We start from the raw sequence: 15,629 nt of genomic DNA, 5'->3' as shown, positions 1-15,629 counted from the left end.
GGTGGGTCCCCTGTTACTTTTCATCTTGACAATTTTTCTCCAGTGAACCTTATTTTATATGTGCAGAGCTTATATTACTACAACATGTATGCACACCCCATGTGCACAACACTGTGTGTGTGACAGAGAATGAGTGAGAGTTTAATTGATAGAACCATGAGATGAGGTTGGAGGTGTTTATTTTTGTTGTTGTTAGGCACCATCAAATCGATTCTGCTCATAACAACTCCATGTTCAACGGAATGAAACACTGCCTGGTCCTGAGCCATCTTCGAAATCCTTGCTTTGTTTGAGCCCATTGTTGCAGCCACTGTCAATCCACCTTGTTGAGGGTCTTCCTTTTTTTCACTGACCCTCTACCGCACGAAGTATGATATTTTTCTCCAGGGATTGGTCCCTCCTAATAATGTGTACAAAGTACATGTTACAAAGTCTGGTCATCCTCGCTTCAAAGGCACATTCTGGCTGTACAGATTTTTTTGTTTTGCTGGCAGTCCATGGTATACTCAATATTCTACACCAACAAGTTTACTTGGTCCCACAGTTAAAATCTGAGAGCAAAAAACCAAGCCAGGATAATATTTCAGGATTATAGATAAAGAGTAGCAATTGATACTTAATTCTTTATTTTCTTTCCAAAGATGCTTCAGATATAAATCTGGGGCCCCATCTGTCTTCACACTGTTATTCAGTATTTGTTGGTCTTTTACAGCTCACAGACACATGAAAATCTTCACCACCCCCAACAATTCCAACACCATTACTGGCTTCATGCTCTTGGGCTTCCCTTGCTCCAGGGAGGTTCAGATCCTTCTGTTTGTGCTCTTCTCTGTTGTCTACCTCCTGACTCTTATCGGGAACAGTTCTATCATCTGTGATGTGCACTGGGATCAGAGACTCCACACTCCCATGTACATCCTACTCGCCAACTTCTCCTTCCTGGAGATCTGGTATGTCACCTCCACTGTCCCCAACATGTTGGCCAACTTCCTCTCTGAGACCAAAATCATCTCCTTCTCTGGATGCTTTCTCCAGTTCTACTTTTTCTTCTCCCTGGGATCTACAGAATGCTTTTTCTTGGCGGTTATGGCGATTGATCGCTATCTTGCAATCTGCCGTCCTCTACACTATCCAACAATTACGACTGGACGTCTCTGCACCAATCTTTGGTCAATTGCTGGGTATTTGGTTTCCTCTGGTTCTTGATTCCTATTATCATCATCTCCCAGATGTCCTTCTGTGGATCCAGGATTATTGACCACTTCCTATGTGACCCAGATCCTCTTCTAGCACTCACTTGCAAAAGATCTCCTGTGATGGAGCTTGTCTTCTCCACCTTAAATTTTCTGCCCCTCATTATTCTCTTTTTCTTCATCATGGGGTCCTACACTCTGATCCTAAGCGCTGTACTAAGGGTCCCCTCAGCAGCTGGATGAAGAAAAGCCTTCTCCACCTGTGGGTCTCATCTGGCTGTGGTTTCACTTTTCTATGGCTCAGGACTGGTCGGTCATCTATGGGACTCCAACATCTGAACATGAAGACAGAATGCAGAAAATTGTGACCCTGTTTTATTCTGTTGTGACCCCTCTCCTTAACCCTGTGATATACAGTCTTAGGAACAAAGATATGAAAAGAGCCCTGCAGAAATTTCTGAAAATATAAAGAAGAGTGCTAATCAAAAAGACTCTTGAGCAATATTAAACTCATATGTAGCCTCTTTCTTGGATTAAAAAAAGGAAAACAGGTGTCATTCATATAATTGTTCATCCTAGTATTGATCCAAAACATTAACCACCCATGAGTTGGTTTCTATTGTCTATTTCTTCTCTTGGTTTTCAATCATTTAGTCCTGTTTGTTAGCACACCTCAAATTTTTTTTTTTTTTTAGAATGTAGTACATTGTGTTTAAAAAATTCTGTAGACATTGGGTGTAGTAACCGAACTAAGAAAAGGTTGTCTTATAGCAGGTAGATAGAGTAGGTGCAGATGGTTTTAATCCCATTTAAAAGTAATTTTTATGTGTTTTAAAGATGGTCTATGTCAGTTTTTATCTTACTCCTGGGATACATTCCTTAGTCAGGAACATGACCTTCGTGAGATCTCAACTGAAGCCTGGACTGTGTACCAAGGCCACTTCTAGTGTGCCCAGACTCCTATTTCTCTACTTCTTGCACCCTGTGACTCCTGAAATCTCTGCTTATCTCTTTAGACTCTCAGTTTCTGCTTTCTACTAGATTTCTTGAAGCCTCATCTTGCATATGAACATCTCCAAAAAGGCGCAGACTGAAACCCATTGAGTTGATTTTGACTCACAGCAATCCTATAGGACAGAGTAGAACAGCCCCATAGGATTTCTAAGGAGTGGCTGGGGGATTCAAACTGTCAGCCTTGTGGTTAGCAGCCAAGCATTTATCTGCTAGCCGCCAGAGCTCCACAAACAGTTGAAAAACCAAACCCTTTGCCATTGAGTCTATTCCAAGGCATAGGCACCCCATTAAAAATGAAAAACAAACAAAAAAACCCAAACCCATTGCCTTCGAGTCAATTCTGACTCATAGCAACTCTATAGGACAGGGTAGAACTGCCTCATAGGGTTTCGAAGGAGCAGGTGTTGGATTTGAGTTGCTGACCTTTGCTTAGCAGCTGAGCTCATAACCAGGGCTCCAGGAATCCCAAAATGCGTTGAAGGAAGGTTTCATCAAATTCTGGGTGTCCCTTCTCTGTGGTCAGCCTCTCTCGAGAATATGTTTCTCAAACGCTCTCTGCTTAGGCAGTTGCAATCTCCAAATCTTCTATCTCCTTGGTTCAGTAAAATCACTGCTTTCTACTCAGATTTTATGCCTCCATCTCCCAAACCCCAGTCTTTTCCCCATGCCTCCACATCTCCATATTCCCCCCACCTAGTGAATTGTCAGAGCCCTAGTGGCATAGTTAAAAGCTCTGCTTGCTAACCAAAAGCTTGGCAGTTTGAATCCACCAGCTGCTTTTTGGAAACCCTATGGGACAATTCTACTCTGTCCTATCATGTCACTTTGAGTTGGAATCCACTCCACGGCAATGGGTTTTTTTTTTTTTTAGTTGTCAAACATCCTGGGATGGGGGTGTGGGAGGTGAATGGAACACACTTCCTTGCTTTTGCCTGCTTCCTGGAATTGTAGTCCCTGAAGTTTTACCCGTGTAGATTGCTCTCCAATCCATTCAAATGGTTGCTTGTATTTTGTCCAGGTTTTATAGTTTGTCAGAAGGGTTAATTGCTAAGCTGCTAAATCATGATCATAACCAGGAAAAATATGTTAAAAAAAATCAAGACCAAATTGAATTTATACCTGAAAACTTCGTGTTTGCTTTTACATTAGAAAATCAATCTATGTAATTCATCACTTTAACAAAAGAGTATAAACATTATATCTTGTCAAAACAGACAACAAAACACTATTAAAGTTCAATATCACCCATTTTAAAATATCTTAGTAAAATAGGGATAAAAGAATTACTTCTTAATTTAACTGATAATGAGGTTTTATTCAAAACAAATAAGGCTACATTAAATACACTTAATGTTTTTTAATTTGAAAGTTTTTCTCTTTGAGATTGAAAAGGAGATAAGGATGCTCATTGTAAACAGTTGTGTTTAAAATTGTACTTGACCTGCAATTGCCAGTGCAATTAGGCAGGAAAAACAAAGTTACAAGGAGTGGAAAGTTTTGAGATAAAATTGAAAAAATTGTATACATTTATGTGTAATATCAAAAAAAAAGAAATTTATATGGTATAATTGTATATGTATAATATCCAACATAATCTCCCATGAAAATGTCACATTTAATAGGTGAATTTTTAAAAATCATTGAATATGAGTCAATATACAAATATTAATTTTATTTCTATATACCAGCAACAAAAGCTATAAAATATTTTAATGATACCACTTATAATGGCATCAAAAATTATTGAACGCCAAAAATTAGATCTAACAAAAGATGTACAAGGTCTCATGACAGAAAAAAATTGAAGAGTTACATAAATGTTGGTTGTATTATTTCGTGAATTGAAACTCAGTATTGTGAAAGTATCGGTTCTCTCCAAATTGCTCTATGGATTTAACGATACCCCAACCAAAATTCCAGCAGTTATTTTTAGGAAAATTAACAAGCTAGTCCTAATTTTAATTGAAATAATCATGAATGGAGAATGGGCAAATAAATTGGAGTATATTCAAACAATGTAATACTATATAGCCATAAAAAAAATACTGAAGAAAAAGAAGAGGAGAAGGTAAAGAGAAATCCAAAAGAAAGGAAGAAAAAATTTATAGGTACATGACTTATATTTCCAGACATCAAGACTTATTACAAAGGTAATGACATTGTGACATCAGGGCAAAGGCAAGGAAATAGGCCAATGGAACAAATTAGCAAGTCGAATAAAAGACCAACAGATATAAAGTCACTTGGTTTATGACAAAAGTGACATTGTAGTACAGTTACAAAGGATTGCTCTGGAAGTGAAAAAAGGAATGAACTCTAGGGAGGAGGAATATGTGAATAAATAAATACAACCGACTGTTTATACAATAATTATAATAGCTTCTGGAATTTATAACATGTAAAAATAAAACGTATGAATAAATAGGTTTAAACCATTGTTGCCATCTTAAATTGTTCAGGAAGTGGTAAAAGTATTAATTTAAGGTATACCAAAACCAAACCTAAACCTATTGCCCTCCAGTCAATTCCAACTAATAGCGACACCTATAGGACAGAGTAAAACTGTCCCATAGGGTTTCCAAGGAGCGCCTGGTGGATGTGAACGGACGACCTTTTGATTAGCAGCCTTAACACTTAAGCACTGTACCACCAGGGCTCTAATTTAGACTGTAATAAATTAAGGATGCATATTATAATTGCTAGAATAATTATCCAAGACTGTATAACTAAAAAGCTAACAGAGGAAAACGAAATAATAAAATTACTTGGATAATCCAAATAAGAAAGAAGGAATGAAGGGACAAAGAACAAATAGGACAAATAGAAAAAAAATAGCCTATCAGTAATTAAAGCCTGGAAGTAAAAATTTATAGTTGTCAATTGTGTGAAGAAAACACACCCTCAGAGGATATAAACAATATACATTTTTAGCATTTTATAAACTTCACAGTGAAAAAGACTTTTCCTGGAAACAAAAAGAAGTTCTCTGTAAACCCATACAGACATCTCACCATTGCCTTTTTAACACACTCTTCCTGCCTTCGCTCTAGAGGCCAATTTACCCTAAAATTTATGAAGACTATGGATGGAAGAAAGGATGCTATGCCAAGGACTCTGGAGCACAAATAATCCCAAGGAGGGACTGAAGGCTTCACAGAAATCTCTAAGATACAACTTTAATTGCACCCCTTGAGAATCTCAACAACACTCTCTTCTGCTTCTTTCTCCTGCCCCCCTTTTTGAAATTGCCTCATGAGTTCATACCTCAGTGTTTCCATCAACTCTGAAGCAAAAGTAATGCCCAGGTTAACTTTGTTATTTCCTTGGATTTGGAATAACATCCAAGTGTGCACTAGTGATCAGGAGATGTTTCAAGGCTGAGACCTCTGGGTTTTGATTCAATGTAAGAGATTGAATACCATCAATGAGGGTACCCAGATACAACGTTTGTTCCCAGCTGTGTCCACACTTAGTCCTATCGTGAGGGGTAAGTAACTTTTCCTCCTATCTAGCCTTGGCTGGATTTTTCCTGAGACATCCTCTTGGACACTAGCTCCACTGGAATCACGTTTCACTGTTAATATAGTTTTGCAAAGTTTTGTGGGTTTTATATTTCTGGATATGTGATTTCATCCACAGTAAACTGCATTGCCAGTAATATAATAATCGGGTATATTATAATAAGCTGCTGACTGAGAACCCAGTTACTCAGACATTCCTCAGCTTAATGCTCCCTTAAACTTTCTTGCCTCATGAGTTACAAAGGAATGCCTCATTTTGCAGAAAATTGATAAATTTCATAACTTGATATTAGAAGACTGTTCAGTGTGGTACATAACTCACCTTTCACTGTGTCAATACCCCAGTTAATGCAATGCCCTTCCTTTAATCATTTATTTTCTGTGTATTGAATTGTGAACATTAATGTGTTTTCATATCTTCTTCCTTATGTCATATCCAGCTGTATATTTTTGAGTGCCAGAATGTTCAAGAAGATTAGTAAAATAAATCTGAGCAACGGAGAGAGCTGCCTGTAGCTTTGTTACATGATACATTCGAACAGGGTAACTTCTTAATTCAGTCTGTTAAATTCACTTAAATTTATTTTTTGTTACTTAGGTGAGTAAGTGATTTTTAAACTAAGTGATTATGTTAAACATTTTTATCCCAATTGCATTGTTTGTAGCACTATTATTTAGATTCTAACAGCTACTTTTTTTTTTGTTGTTGTTGTTCCTTATATATTCTAAACACTGTGCTAGGCAGTGTTCAATTCTGTTTTCACAAGAGTTCTGCAAGATAGGTGTTAACTTGCCCAGGATCACGCAGTAGGTCATACAGTACTTGAACTCAAATCAATGTGATTTTTTTTAATTTTGCTTTAAGTATGTGACATACCAGGACTGCTGAGTTCAGTGTTACTGGATTGAATCAGATAAGGTGGTGCAATGGTTAAGCGCTCAGCTGCTAACCAAAAGGTTTGCAGTTTGAATCCAACAGCTGCTCCTTGGAAACTCTATGGGGCAGTTCTACTCTGTCCTATAGGGTTGCTATGAGCTGGAATTGACTCAACAGCAATGGATTTTTGGTTTGAATTTTTTTTTTTTTTATTGAGTTAATCAGTTGTGAACATGTCTCAGCTATGGTACGTCACCCCACAGATTGCCAGAGTGGGTTTCCTTTTCCCTTCTCTTCAAACCACATGCTTTCTTCCTAAAATGGCATTCTTCATCCTGCCTGAAAAGCAGCCCATTTTTCTTTCTAGGTTATATGTGTGGCTGCTGTGCTCCACTACTGAACCATCCAAACAAGCAGAGCGCACTTACATTGATCTCCTATGTGCTCAAGACAGATTTGAGAAACATTCGGGAGGGAAAATCACCTGGATTTGGTAATTAATTGCACATGGGAGGAGACAGAATTAGAAGGTGCCTTGAATAATTGTCAAATTTCTGGCTTTAGTAAATGCTGAATGGATTGATGAATGGAGAGAAGAACCATTCACGAAGAAGCAAATACAGAGGAGGAGCACTTAGCAAGAAAAAGATAGAATAAGGAGAAGGACTGGGCGAAATGTCAATTACAGGGTTGAAAATATAAAACAGAGTAAATGAGTGGAGAGGCTTACATTTCGAGTGGGTCCTAAAGGATGACAGGGATATGAGGCAAGGTGGGATTACTGTGCCACAAGGTGGGATTAGTGGCCTTGCTGACAAGTTTGGTCAGAGTCACACAAGATTCTGCCGAATTATGTTCAGATTGGAAACTCAGGAATGGCGATGTTCAGAAACTCTGCTTTTTGATGACAGGATAGCAAGTCTGAAATTCATTTATCCAATAATTCATTCAACTAATCCCTACCGTTCAGTAGAAACTGAGTCAACTGAGAATATAAAGATGAATTTAACATCATCCGTAAATTATAGGGGCTTTCAGTCTAGAGTGAAAACATAAACATATAATTTAGTCATTACGTCATATGCTGTAGTGGATATATTGTAACACATACGGAAATATCACCCAGATGATCCTCAGTGGTCTGGGGTGCAGGCCTCAAACCTGTAGCTGACTGGTGACAGAGTGGTTCAATTCCACCTTTCAGGCGACTGGTAGCCTGTTTTTTAGGAGCCCTGGTGGTGTAGTGTTAAGGAGCTCTGCTGCTAACCCAAAGGTTGGCAGTTCAAATCCACCAGCTGCTGCTTGGAAACGCTGTGGGGCAGTTTTAGTCTGTCCTGTAGGGTCTCTGTGAGTTGGAACTGACTCGACAGCACCTAACAACAACAACATGGAAATATAAAGGGAATTTTTCTTATATGTAGTAGGGTTTTGTCTCACCGGTTTCAGTATATGATAGGTATCAAAAGATATCTAACATATTCATCATCAAAAACTAGGGCACTCTACATTGACTTATCTAATCATTAAATAAATTCATTTTATAGGTCAAGCATAAATCTATCACTGGGGTTAGTTCAACTTATAGAAGATAATGCAGTAATTGAATTAATGATGTAGAGCCATATATTTTTACATGGAAAGAAGACTAAAAAGCATTAAGTTAAAAAAAAAAAGGTTATAAAATGATGTATTTTGAAAATCTCAATTTAGTGTTTTCAAAAAAATAGACAAACACAATACTCCAAAGAGATAAAATTGTTTTCTCCAGGGAGACGATGTCTCATTTCTCTTTGTCTGTTTCCATATTTTTTTATGTTCTTAATTATTAAAAAGACCGATTCTATTTTAGAAAAGTAAATTTTAAATACTGTGGTGTTAATAAACTAAAATCACAAGGCATAAGTGCTTTAGATTATTTTAAATTTTGTACCAAATAATATATATATATTTTTAATGTAATAGGATTTATTTTTTAGAGCAGTTTTAGGTTGACGGAAAAATTGTGCTAAAAGTACAGAGAGTTCCCATACATATACTCTCCAACCATTTCCTCTATTATTAACATCTTTAAAAAATTTTTATACAAAATGATATTAATAAACACCCTTGCATTGCAAAAAGGCTTGTTGAATATTTTTTACATATATGTTTTTTGTATCACCAACCTGAAAGAAAAGAAAATATCATGTGTGCTCAGCAAGAAGAAATGATTTTTAGCAACATTTAGAGATATGTTATGTTTGCTTATTTGTTTGTTTGATTTTTTGATAAATGATCTTTCTGAGTTTATTAAGATTCTGAGTTTCCTGCATGCGGGATTACAGTCAGAAATATGGAAACCTGTCTGGTGCAATATCTGGATAGCACAAGAATGATTACTTTTAAGTACCCAAACCATGTATTTTGAGAAGAATTATTTCAAATGGGATTTATGGTAAATTTATTTAAAACACTGTATTTGTTTAGGGTAGCACAGATTCAACTGATAAATTAAAAAAAAAAGTTATTTATTTATTTAGAGGGGTGTAAAATAAAAGCTTGAAGTAAAGCAAATTCAAGGAATGTTTGAGATAACCATTAGCTCTCTACTCTCCAGGAAAACATTACTATGACCTTTCCTCTTGGCTTCTGTGTTAAGGCTTGTAATTCAGTAATACTTTACAAGAGAAAATTATTCGGATGTGAACAACACAGAGAAGCAAGTGATTATTGGACATTCACAGTACCAGGTTATCTGAGAAGTGTGTCAAGTACTTTCCTTTGGGTGAGACATGTCAAAAAACATAGTCATTCCACTCCTAATAAAAGGTAACTTAGTCTAAAGAAAAAAAATTTTATTTTAGACCAAGAGTGGTGCTATCAAAATAAATAACTTCGGACATGAAAAAGAAACACAAACTGATAGTCACTTGGCTGCCCTCAAAGAGGTGAGAGAGGGTGATGTTTCTGAGTTTTCAAAATTTCAGAGGGGAGAGAGAATTTTTAAAAAGTCTAACTCATTGAAAAGAAAATCCATAAAATATAAAGCTTCTATTGCTGTGAACCCAATTTTATTGAAAATTAGAATCACTACGATCTTCGATTAGTGGTTTTTAAGGAAGAGTCAGAGGGTGGATTATTCCAGACTAATTCCCAAATGGCCAAAATATGTGCCATGCATAGGCTTCCTACACATTTGTCAGGAAACAAAACAACCTGTATAATGGTGTTCTCTGTCTTCTCTGCAGACCTGGGATTCATGAACAATTCAGTGAAAAGCACTGTGACTGAATTTGTCCTTCTAGGCTTCCCTGGTGGCCAGGAGATGCAAATTTTCCTCTTCTTACTGTTCTTTGGGGTCTATATATTTACCATGATGGGAAATGGCACCATTATCTGTGCTGTGAGGTGGGACCAACGACTCCACACCCCAATGTATATTCTCTTGGGGAACTTTGCTTTCCTTGAAATCTGGTACATTACCTCCACTGTGCCTAGTATGCTGGCCAATTTCCTCTCAGAGACAAAAACCATCTCTTTTGTTGGCTGTTTCCTGCAGTTCTATTTTTTTACTTCCCTTGCTACAACTGAAATATATCTCCTCTGTGTCATGGCATATGACCGGTACCTTGCCATCTGCCGCCCATTGCACTACTCAACAATCATGACCCTACGACTCTGCTATATCTTGATGTTTCTTTGCTGGGTGTTTGGGTTCCTTAGTTACTCAGTCTCCACAGTGCAACTCTCGCAATTATCTTTCTGTGGGCCCAACATCATTGATCACTTTGTGTGTGACATGGACCCACTGATGTCTCTGTCCTGTGCCCCAGCTCCTGTTACTGAGATTGTCTTCTATATCCTGAGCTCCCTCATTATCTTCCTCACCCTTCTATACATCCTTGGCTCTTATACCCTTTTACTGATAGCTGTGTTAAAAGTTCCTTCAGCAGCTGGTCGGCGAAAGGCCTTTTCCACCTGTGGATCGCATCTGACAGTGGTGTGTCTATTCTTTGGGGCTCTCTTGGCAATGTATGTGAGCCCCACATCTGAAAACCCAGCTGAACTTCAGAAGATTATTACTTTGTTCTATTCTGTGGTCACTCCCTTCTTAAATCCTCTGATTTACAGCTTACGTAACAAGGAGATGAAGGCCGCATTGAAGAAAGTCTTGAGGATAGAATGAGTATAATCTATTTGAGACCAAGCAGACCACTGTCCGCACATAAAGGATCACTTAAGAAAGACTTGATTTCAGCTGCCAATGCACACTCTAAAGAAAATATTTTCTCAGTGGGGCCCTTCATTGATTTATTCTTCAGCTACCCAGGAAGAGGTATATTATAATTGACTTAATTGTGACAACTATATTTTCAACATGGGCAATCCCAGTAGATTTAAGTGCATTATATCTGTGGTATTTCTCAATGTGGTAGCTTTGATTACTGGGGGGATTGGGTGTAGAAGGTTGCAGAGCTGTTATCCCAGGTGGATCATCATTGGTGTACTCAAGGCATTTCATAACACAGTCTAATATTTTAAAAAATGAATTTGAAACAAATTTTAATCCCTAATGACCACAGAACTAAAAGAGTTAGTAACAGAACAGCTTTCTAATTTCCTTGCTTCTTGATGATCAAGAGTCTTCCAGACTAGGGACAAACTGAAAGTTTCATGCTTATATAAGTAGTAAATGTTTTAACATTAGAAAAAGTAGTAGTCATTCTTTCATTGGACAACAAATACTATTGGGCAACTAGTATGTTCCAGGCATTCTTCTAGGCACTAGAGAGACACTATAACCAAAATGGTCAAAAACCAATACCAACACAGAGTTCGCATTCTAGTTGCAGAGAGAAAAATAAATAAATAAATAAATAAAATACATAGCATGTCAGAGAGAGATAAGTGCTATGGAGAAAGGGGAAAGAGGGTAGGGATCGTAGGAGAGAGGGCTGAAATTTTAAATAGGGTGGTCAGGGAAGGCCACCATGAGGAGTCAAGACTTTTTAAGCAAAAACTTGAAGAAGGTGAGGGAGTGAGCCATGTCGACAGCTAAGGGAAGAGTATTTCCTGCAGAAGCAAGTTCTCTACAAAATTCTGAGGCAGGAGTGCGTTCAAGTAACACCAAGGAGGTTGGTTTGGCAGTCGAGATAATAAGGGAAAGACTACTAGGCATCAAGTCAGAGAGTTACCAGGGAGGCAAATTGTTCAGGACCTTATAAATCATTTTAAGAACTTTTATTTTTTCATGAGATGAGAAACCTTTGGAAAGTTTTGAGCAAAGGAGTAATATTATCATATTTAGATTATAAATTTTCAACTCCTTGGATGTTTTGTTGATAGTAGACTGCAGTTGGAGGTTATGTGAGATTGAATCTGAGATGAAACCCACATAGGACCTTACAGATCCAATTTTGCTATTATTTCTACTGTAAAGATGACGAAGTCCTAATCTCCAGCTAGCAGGATTAGATAAAATAACAATTTTCATTGAAAATGAACATAATGTAATAATTTTACAATTCAAATCATTCTAGTTTGAGTCCACTAAAATTGCCCCATGAAACTTTGCTATTATGAAGGCCTACAAAGGGAAGATTTGTATGAACAAACCTTTCATGTACATATGACTCACATTCTACTCCTTAATACCTAAGTAATACATTTGATTAAAGAAACTCTCCTTCATGATTTATATCTTTTTTTTACATCGTGTGATCCACATACATAGAGGTTTCTGATCATGATGAATCGTACTGTTAAAGCATCCTGGATAACTCTAACCAGTAGCTTGCTGCTGTTAAGTTGATCCAACTCATGGCGACCCCATGCATTAAAAAAAAAAAAAAAAATGCATTACACAGTAGAAATGCTCCATAGGGTTTTCTTAGCTATAATCCATAATAAGCAGACCATCAGACCTTCCTTCCATGGTTCTGGTATTGGGTTTGAACCATCAAACTTTAGGTTAGTATAAAAAACAAAAAGCCAAACCCATTGCTGTCGAGTTGATTCCAACTCATAGTGACCCTCTAGGACAGAGTAGAAGTGACCCATAGGGTTTCCAAGGAGTAGCTGGTGGGTTGCAACTGCCAACCTTTTGGTTAGCAGCAAAGTTCTTAACCACTGCTCCATAGTAGCCAATCACAAACTGCTTACACCACCCAGGGATCCAGGACTCTGACCTAGAAGTTGAGCAATTTTTCCTAAACACTGTTCCTGCTGTTCAAGAAACTGCCATCTAATGGAGGGTGAATCCAGGGACAGTAGCTTGTAAAAGTGAGATATAAATGTATAATGCAGTTGATTTTGCTTTTATAAACAAAACAAAACTCCCTGTTAAAACAGTAGTTTGAATAGTGTTTAAACAGCAACGCAGTATGTGAAGAAGTTCTACCCTGTGATTATATGTGTCCTGCATAGAAAATGACAAAAGAGGGGGAGAGGGCTCACTCAGCAAAATTGTGATGGTTTGGAAATTTTCCTTTAGTATATTCAGTATCTCCACCTCATTCTATTCTTTTTTTATATTTGTACTTTATTATAGTTAATATGTGGAAAATTCAGATTGTTTCACTCTAAATCAATTTTATCCCACTCCCTCCCCCCATTGAACCATGTAGGGAATCCCTTTTCTGTACAAATGGTTCACACACTTGTCTGGAGATCAGCTACAATGGAAAATGATATGGTGCTTCCTTAAAAGACTAAAAATACCATACAATCCAGCAATCCCATTCTTATGAACATATCGTAGAGAAAATAAAAGCCGCCACTCAAATAGACATACAAACACCCATGTTTGTTGCATCATGATTTACAATAGCAAAATGATGGAAACAACATAATGCCCATCAACAGATGAATGGATAAACAAATTATAGTACATACACACAATGGAACACTATACAATGAAATATCTCACAACATGGACCAATCTGGAGAGCATTATGCTCAGTGAAATAAGTCAATCACAAAAGGACAAGTACTGTATGAGACCACTATTTTAAAAACTCAAGAAAGGTTTACACACAGAAAAAAACAATCTTTGATGGTTAAGAGGAAGGGGGAAAAACTAACCAGATTGTTGTTAGGTGCGTTTGAGTCAGTTCTGACTCAAAACAACCCTATGTGCCACAGAAGGAAACACTGCCCGGTCCTGTGCCATGCTCACAATAGTTGTTATGGTTGAACCCATTGTTCCAGCCACTGTGTCAATCCATTTGGTTGGGGGTCTTCCTCTTTTCCGCTGACCCTCTACCAAGCGTGATGTCCTTCTCCAAGAACTGTTCCTTCCTGACAACATGTCCAAAGTATGCAAGACACTGTCTCACCATCCTTGTTTCCAAGGAGTATTCTGGTTGTACTTTTTGCATGACAGATTTGTTTGTTCTTTTGACAGTCCATGGTATATTCAATATTCTTCACCAACGCCACAACTCAAAGGCGTCAATTCTTTTTCGGTCTTCCTTATTCATTGTCCAGCTTTTACATGCATATGATGTGATTGAAAATACCATGGCTTGGGTCAGGCGCACATTAGTCTTCAAAGTGACATCCTTGCTTTTCAACACTTTGAAGAGGTCCTTTGCAGCAGATTTGCCCGATGCAATGCCTGTTTTGATTTCTTGACTGCTGCTTCTAGGGGTGTTCGTTGTGGATCCAAGTAAAATGAAATCTTGACAACTTCTAACTTTTCTCCGTTTATCCTGATGTTGTTAATTGGTCCAGTTGTGAGGATTTTTATTTTCTTTATGTTGAGGAGTAATCCATACTGAAGGCTGTGGTCTTTAATCTTCATCAGTAAGTGCTTCAAGTCCTCTTCACTTTCAGCAAGCAAGGTTGTGTTATTTGCATAACGCAGGTTGTTAATGAGTCTTCCTCCAATCCTGACGTGCATTCTTCTTCATATAGTCCAGCTTCTCGGATTATTTGCTCAGCATACAGATTGAATAGGTTTGGTGAAAGGATACAACCTTGACACACACCTTTCCCGAGTTTGAATCAAGCAGTATTCCCTTGTTGTGTCCGAACAACTGTGTCTTGATCTATGTACAGATTCCAGGTGAGCACTATTAAGTGTTCTTGAATTCCCATACTCCACAATGTTATCCACAATTTGTTATGATCCAAACAGTCAAATGCCTTTGTGTAATCAATAAAACACAGGTAAACATCCTTCTGGTATTTTCTGCTTTCAGCCAGGATCCATCTGATAGAAGCAATGATATCCCTGGTTCCACATCCTCTTCTGAATCTGGCCTGAATTTCTGGCAGTTCCCTGTTGATATTCAGCTGCAGCCACTTTTGAATGATCTTCAGCAAAATTTTGCTTGTGTGTGATATGAATGATATTGTGTGATAATTTCCACGTTTGTTTGGATACCTTTCTTGGGAATAGTCATAAATATGGATCTCTTCCAGTTGGTTGGCCATGTAACTGTCTTCCAAATTTGTTGGCATAGATGAATGAGCACTTGTAACACTGCATTCATTTGTTGAAACATCTCAATTGGTATTCCGACAATTCTTGGAGCCTTGTTTTTTGCCAACGCCTTCAGTGCAGCTTGGACATCTTCCTTCGGTAGCATCAGTTCCTGATCATATGCTGCCTCCTGAAACGGTTAAACATCGACCAAGAACTAGATAGTAGACTGGTGCAAACTTCGATGAAGGAAAAGACAGTACACAATATACAGGAAATCATTACACCTTGACCAAGAAGAAGCCATAGAAGCTTCCTAGGCACATGCAAACACCCTGAAGAACTGAGTTACTGGGGCTGAGGGCTGGGGACCATGGTTTCAGGGGACATGTAGCTCAATAGGCATAACATAGTTAACATAGTTCATAAAGAAAATGTTCTACATTCAACTTTTGTGAGTAGCGTCTGGGGTCTTAAAAGCTTGTGAGCAGCCATGTCTTGGTCCCATCCCATCCAGAGCAAGGGAGTATGGAGAAAACCAAAGACAAAGGAAATATTAGTCCAAAAGACTAATGGACCCCACGAACCACAGCCTCAACCAGCCTGAGCCCAGAACA

General features: G+C 37.9%; 1 protein-coding gene, 1 non-coding gene and 1 pseudogene across 2 annotated transcripts; all 3 read left to right on the top strand.

Annotated features, from left to right (window-relative positions):
- The first annotated feature begins 628 nt into the window (after positions 1-628).
- LOC126083937 (olfactory receptor 11G2-like) lies at positions 629-1,662 on the top strand (annotated as a pseudogene).
- Positions 1,663-7,725: 6,063 nt separating this feature from the next.
- On the top strand, positions 7,726-7,812 carry TRNASTOP-UCA (transfer RNA opal suppressor (anticodon UCA)). The gene has a single exon. It is a non-coding gene; the product is annotated as a tRNA-Sec (tRNA).
- A 1,995-nt stretch (positions 7,813-9,807) lies between these two features.
- LOC126084572 (olfactory receptor 11H4-like) lies at positions 9,808-10,770 on the top strand. Its single transcript, XM_049899173.1, has one exon. The coding sequence runs from the start codon at positions 9,808-9,810 to the stop codon at positions 10,768-10,770; it is 963 nt and encodes a 320-aa protein (XP_049755130.1).
- Positions 10,771-15,629: the final 4,859 nt, after the last annotated feature.

This window comes from Elephas maximus, chromosome 10 (assembly GCF_024166365.1).
Source record: "Elephas maximus indicus isolate mEleMax1 chromosome 10, mEleMax1 primary haplotype, whole genome shotgun sequence".
Lineage (NCBI taxonomy): Eukaryota > Metazoa > Chordata > Mammalia > Proboscidea > Elephantidae > Elephas > Elephas maximus.
The sequence above is the reverse complement of the archived record's forward strand: the minus strand, read 5'-3'. Positions and strand labels throughout refer to the sequence as shown.

Bases quoted from the DNA above. Each gene is read 5' to 3' on its own strand.
- LOC126084572 (XM_049899173.1), top strand. From the start codon at position 9,808: ATGGTGTTCTCTGTCTTCTCTGCAGACCTGGGATTCATGAACAATTCA.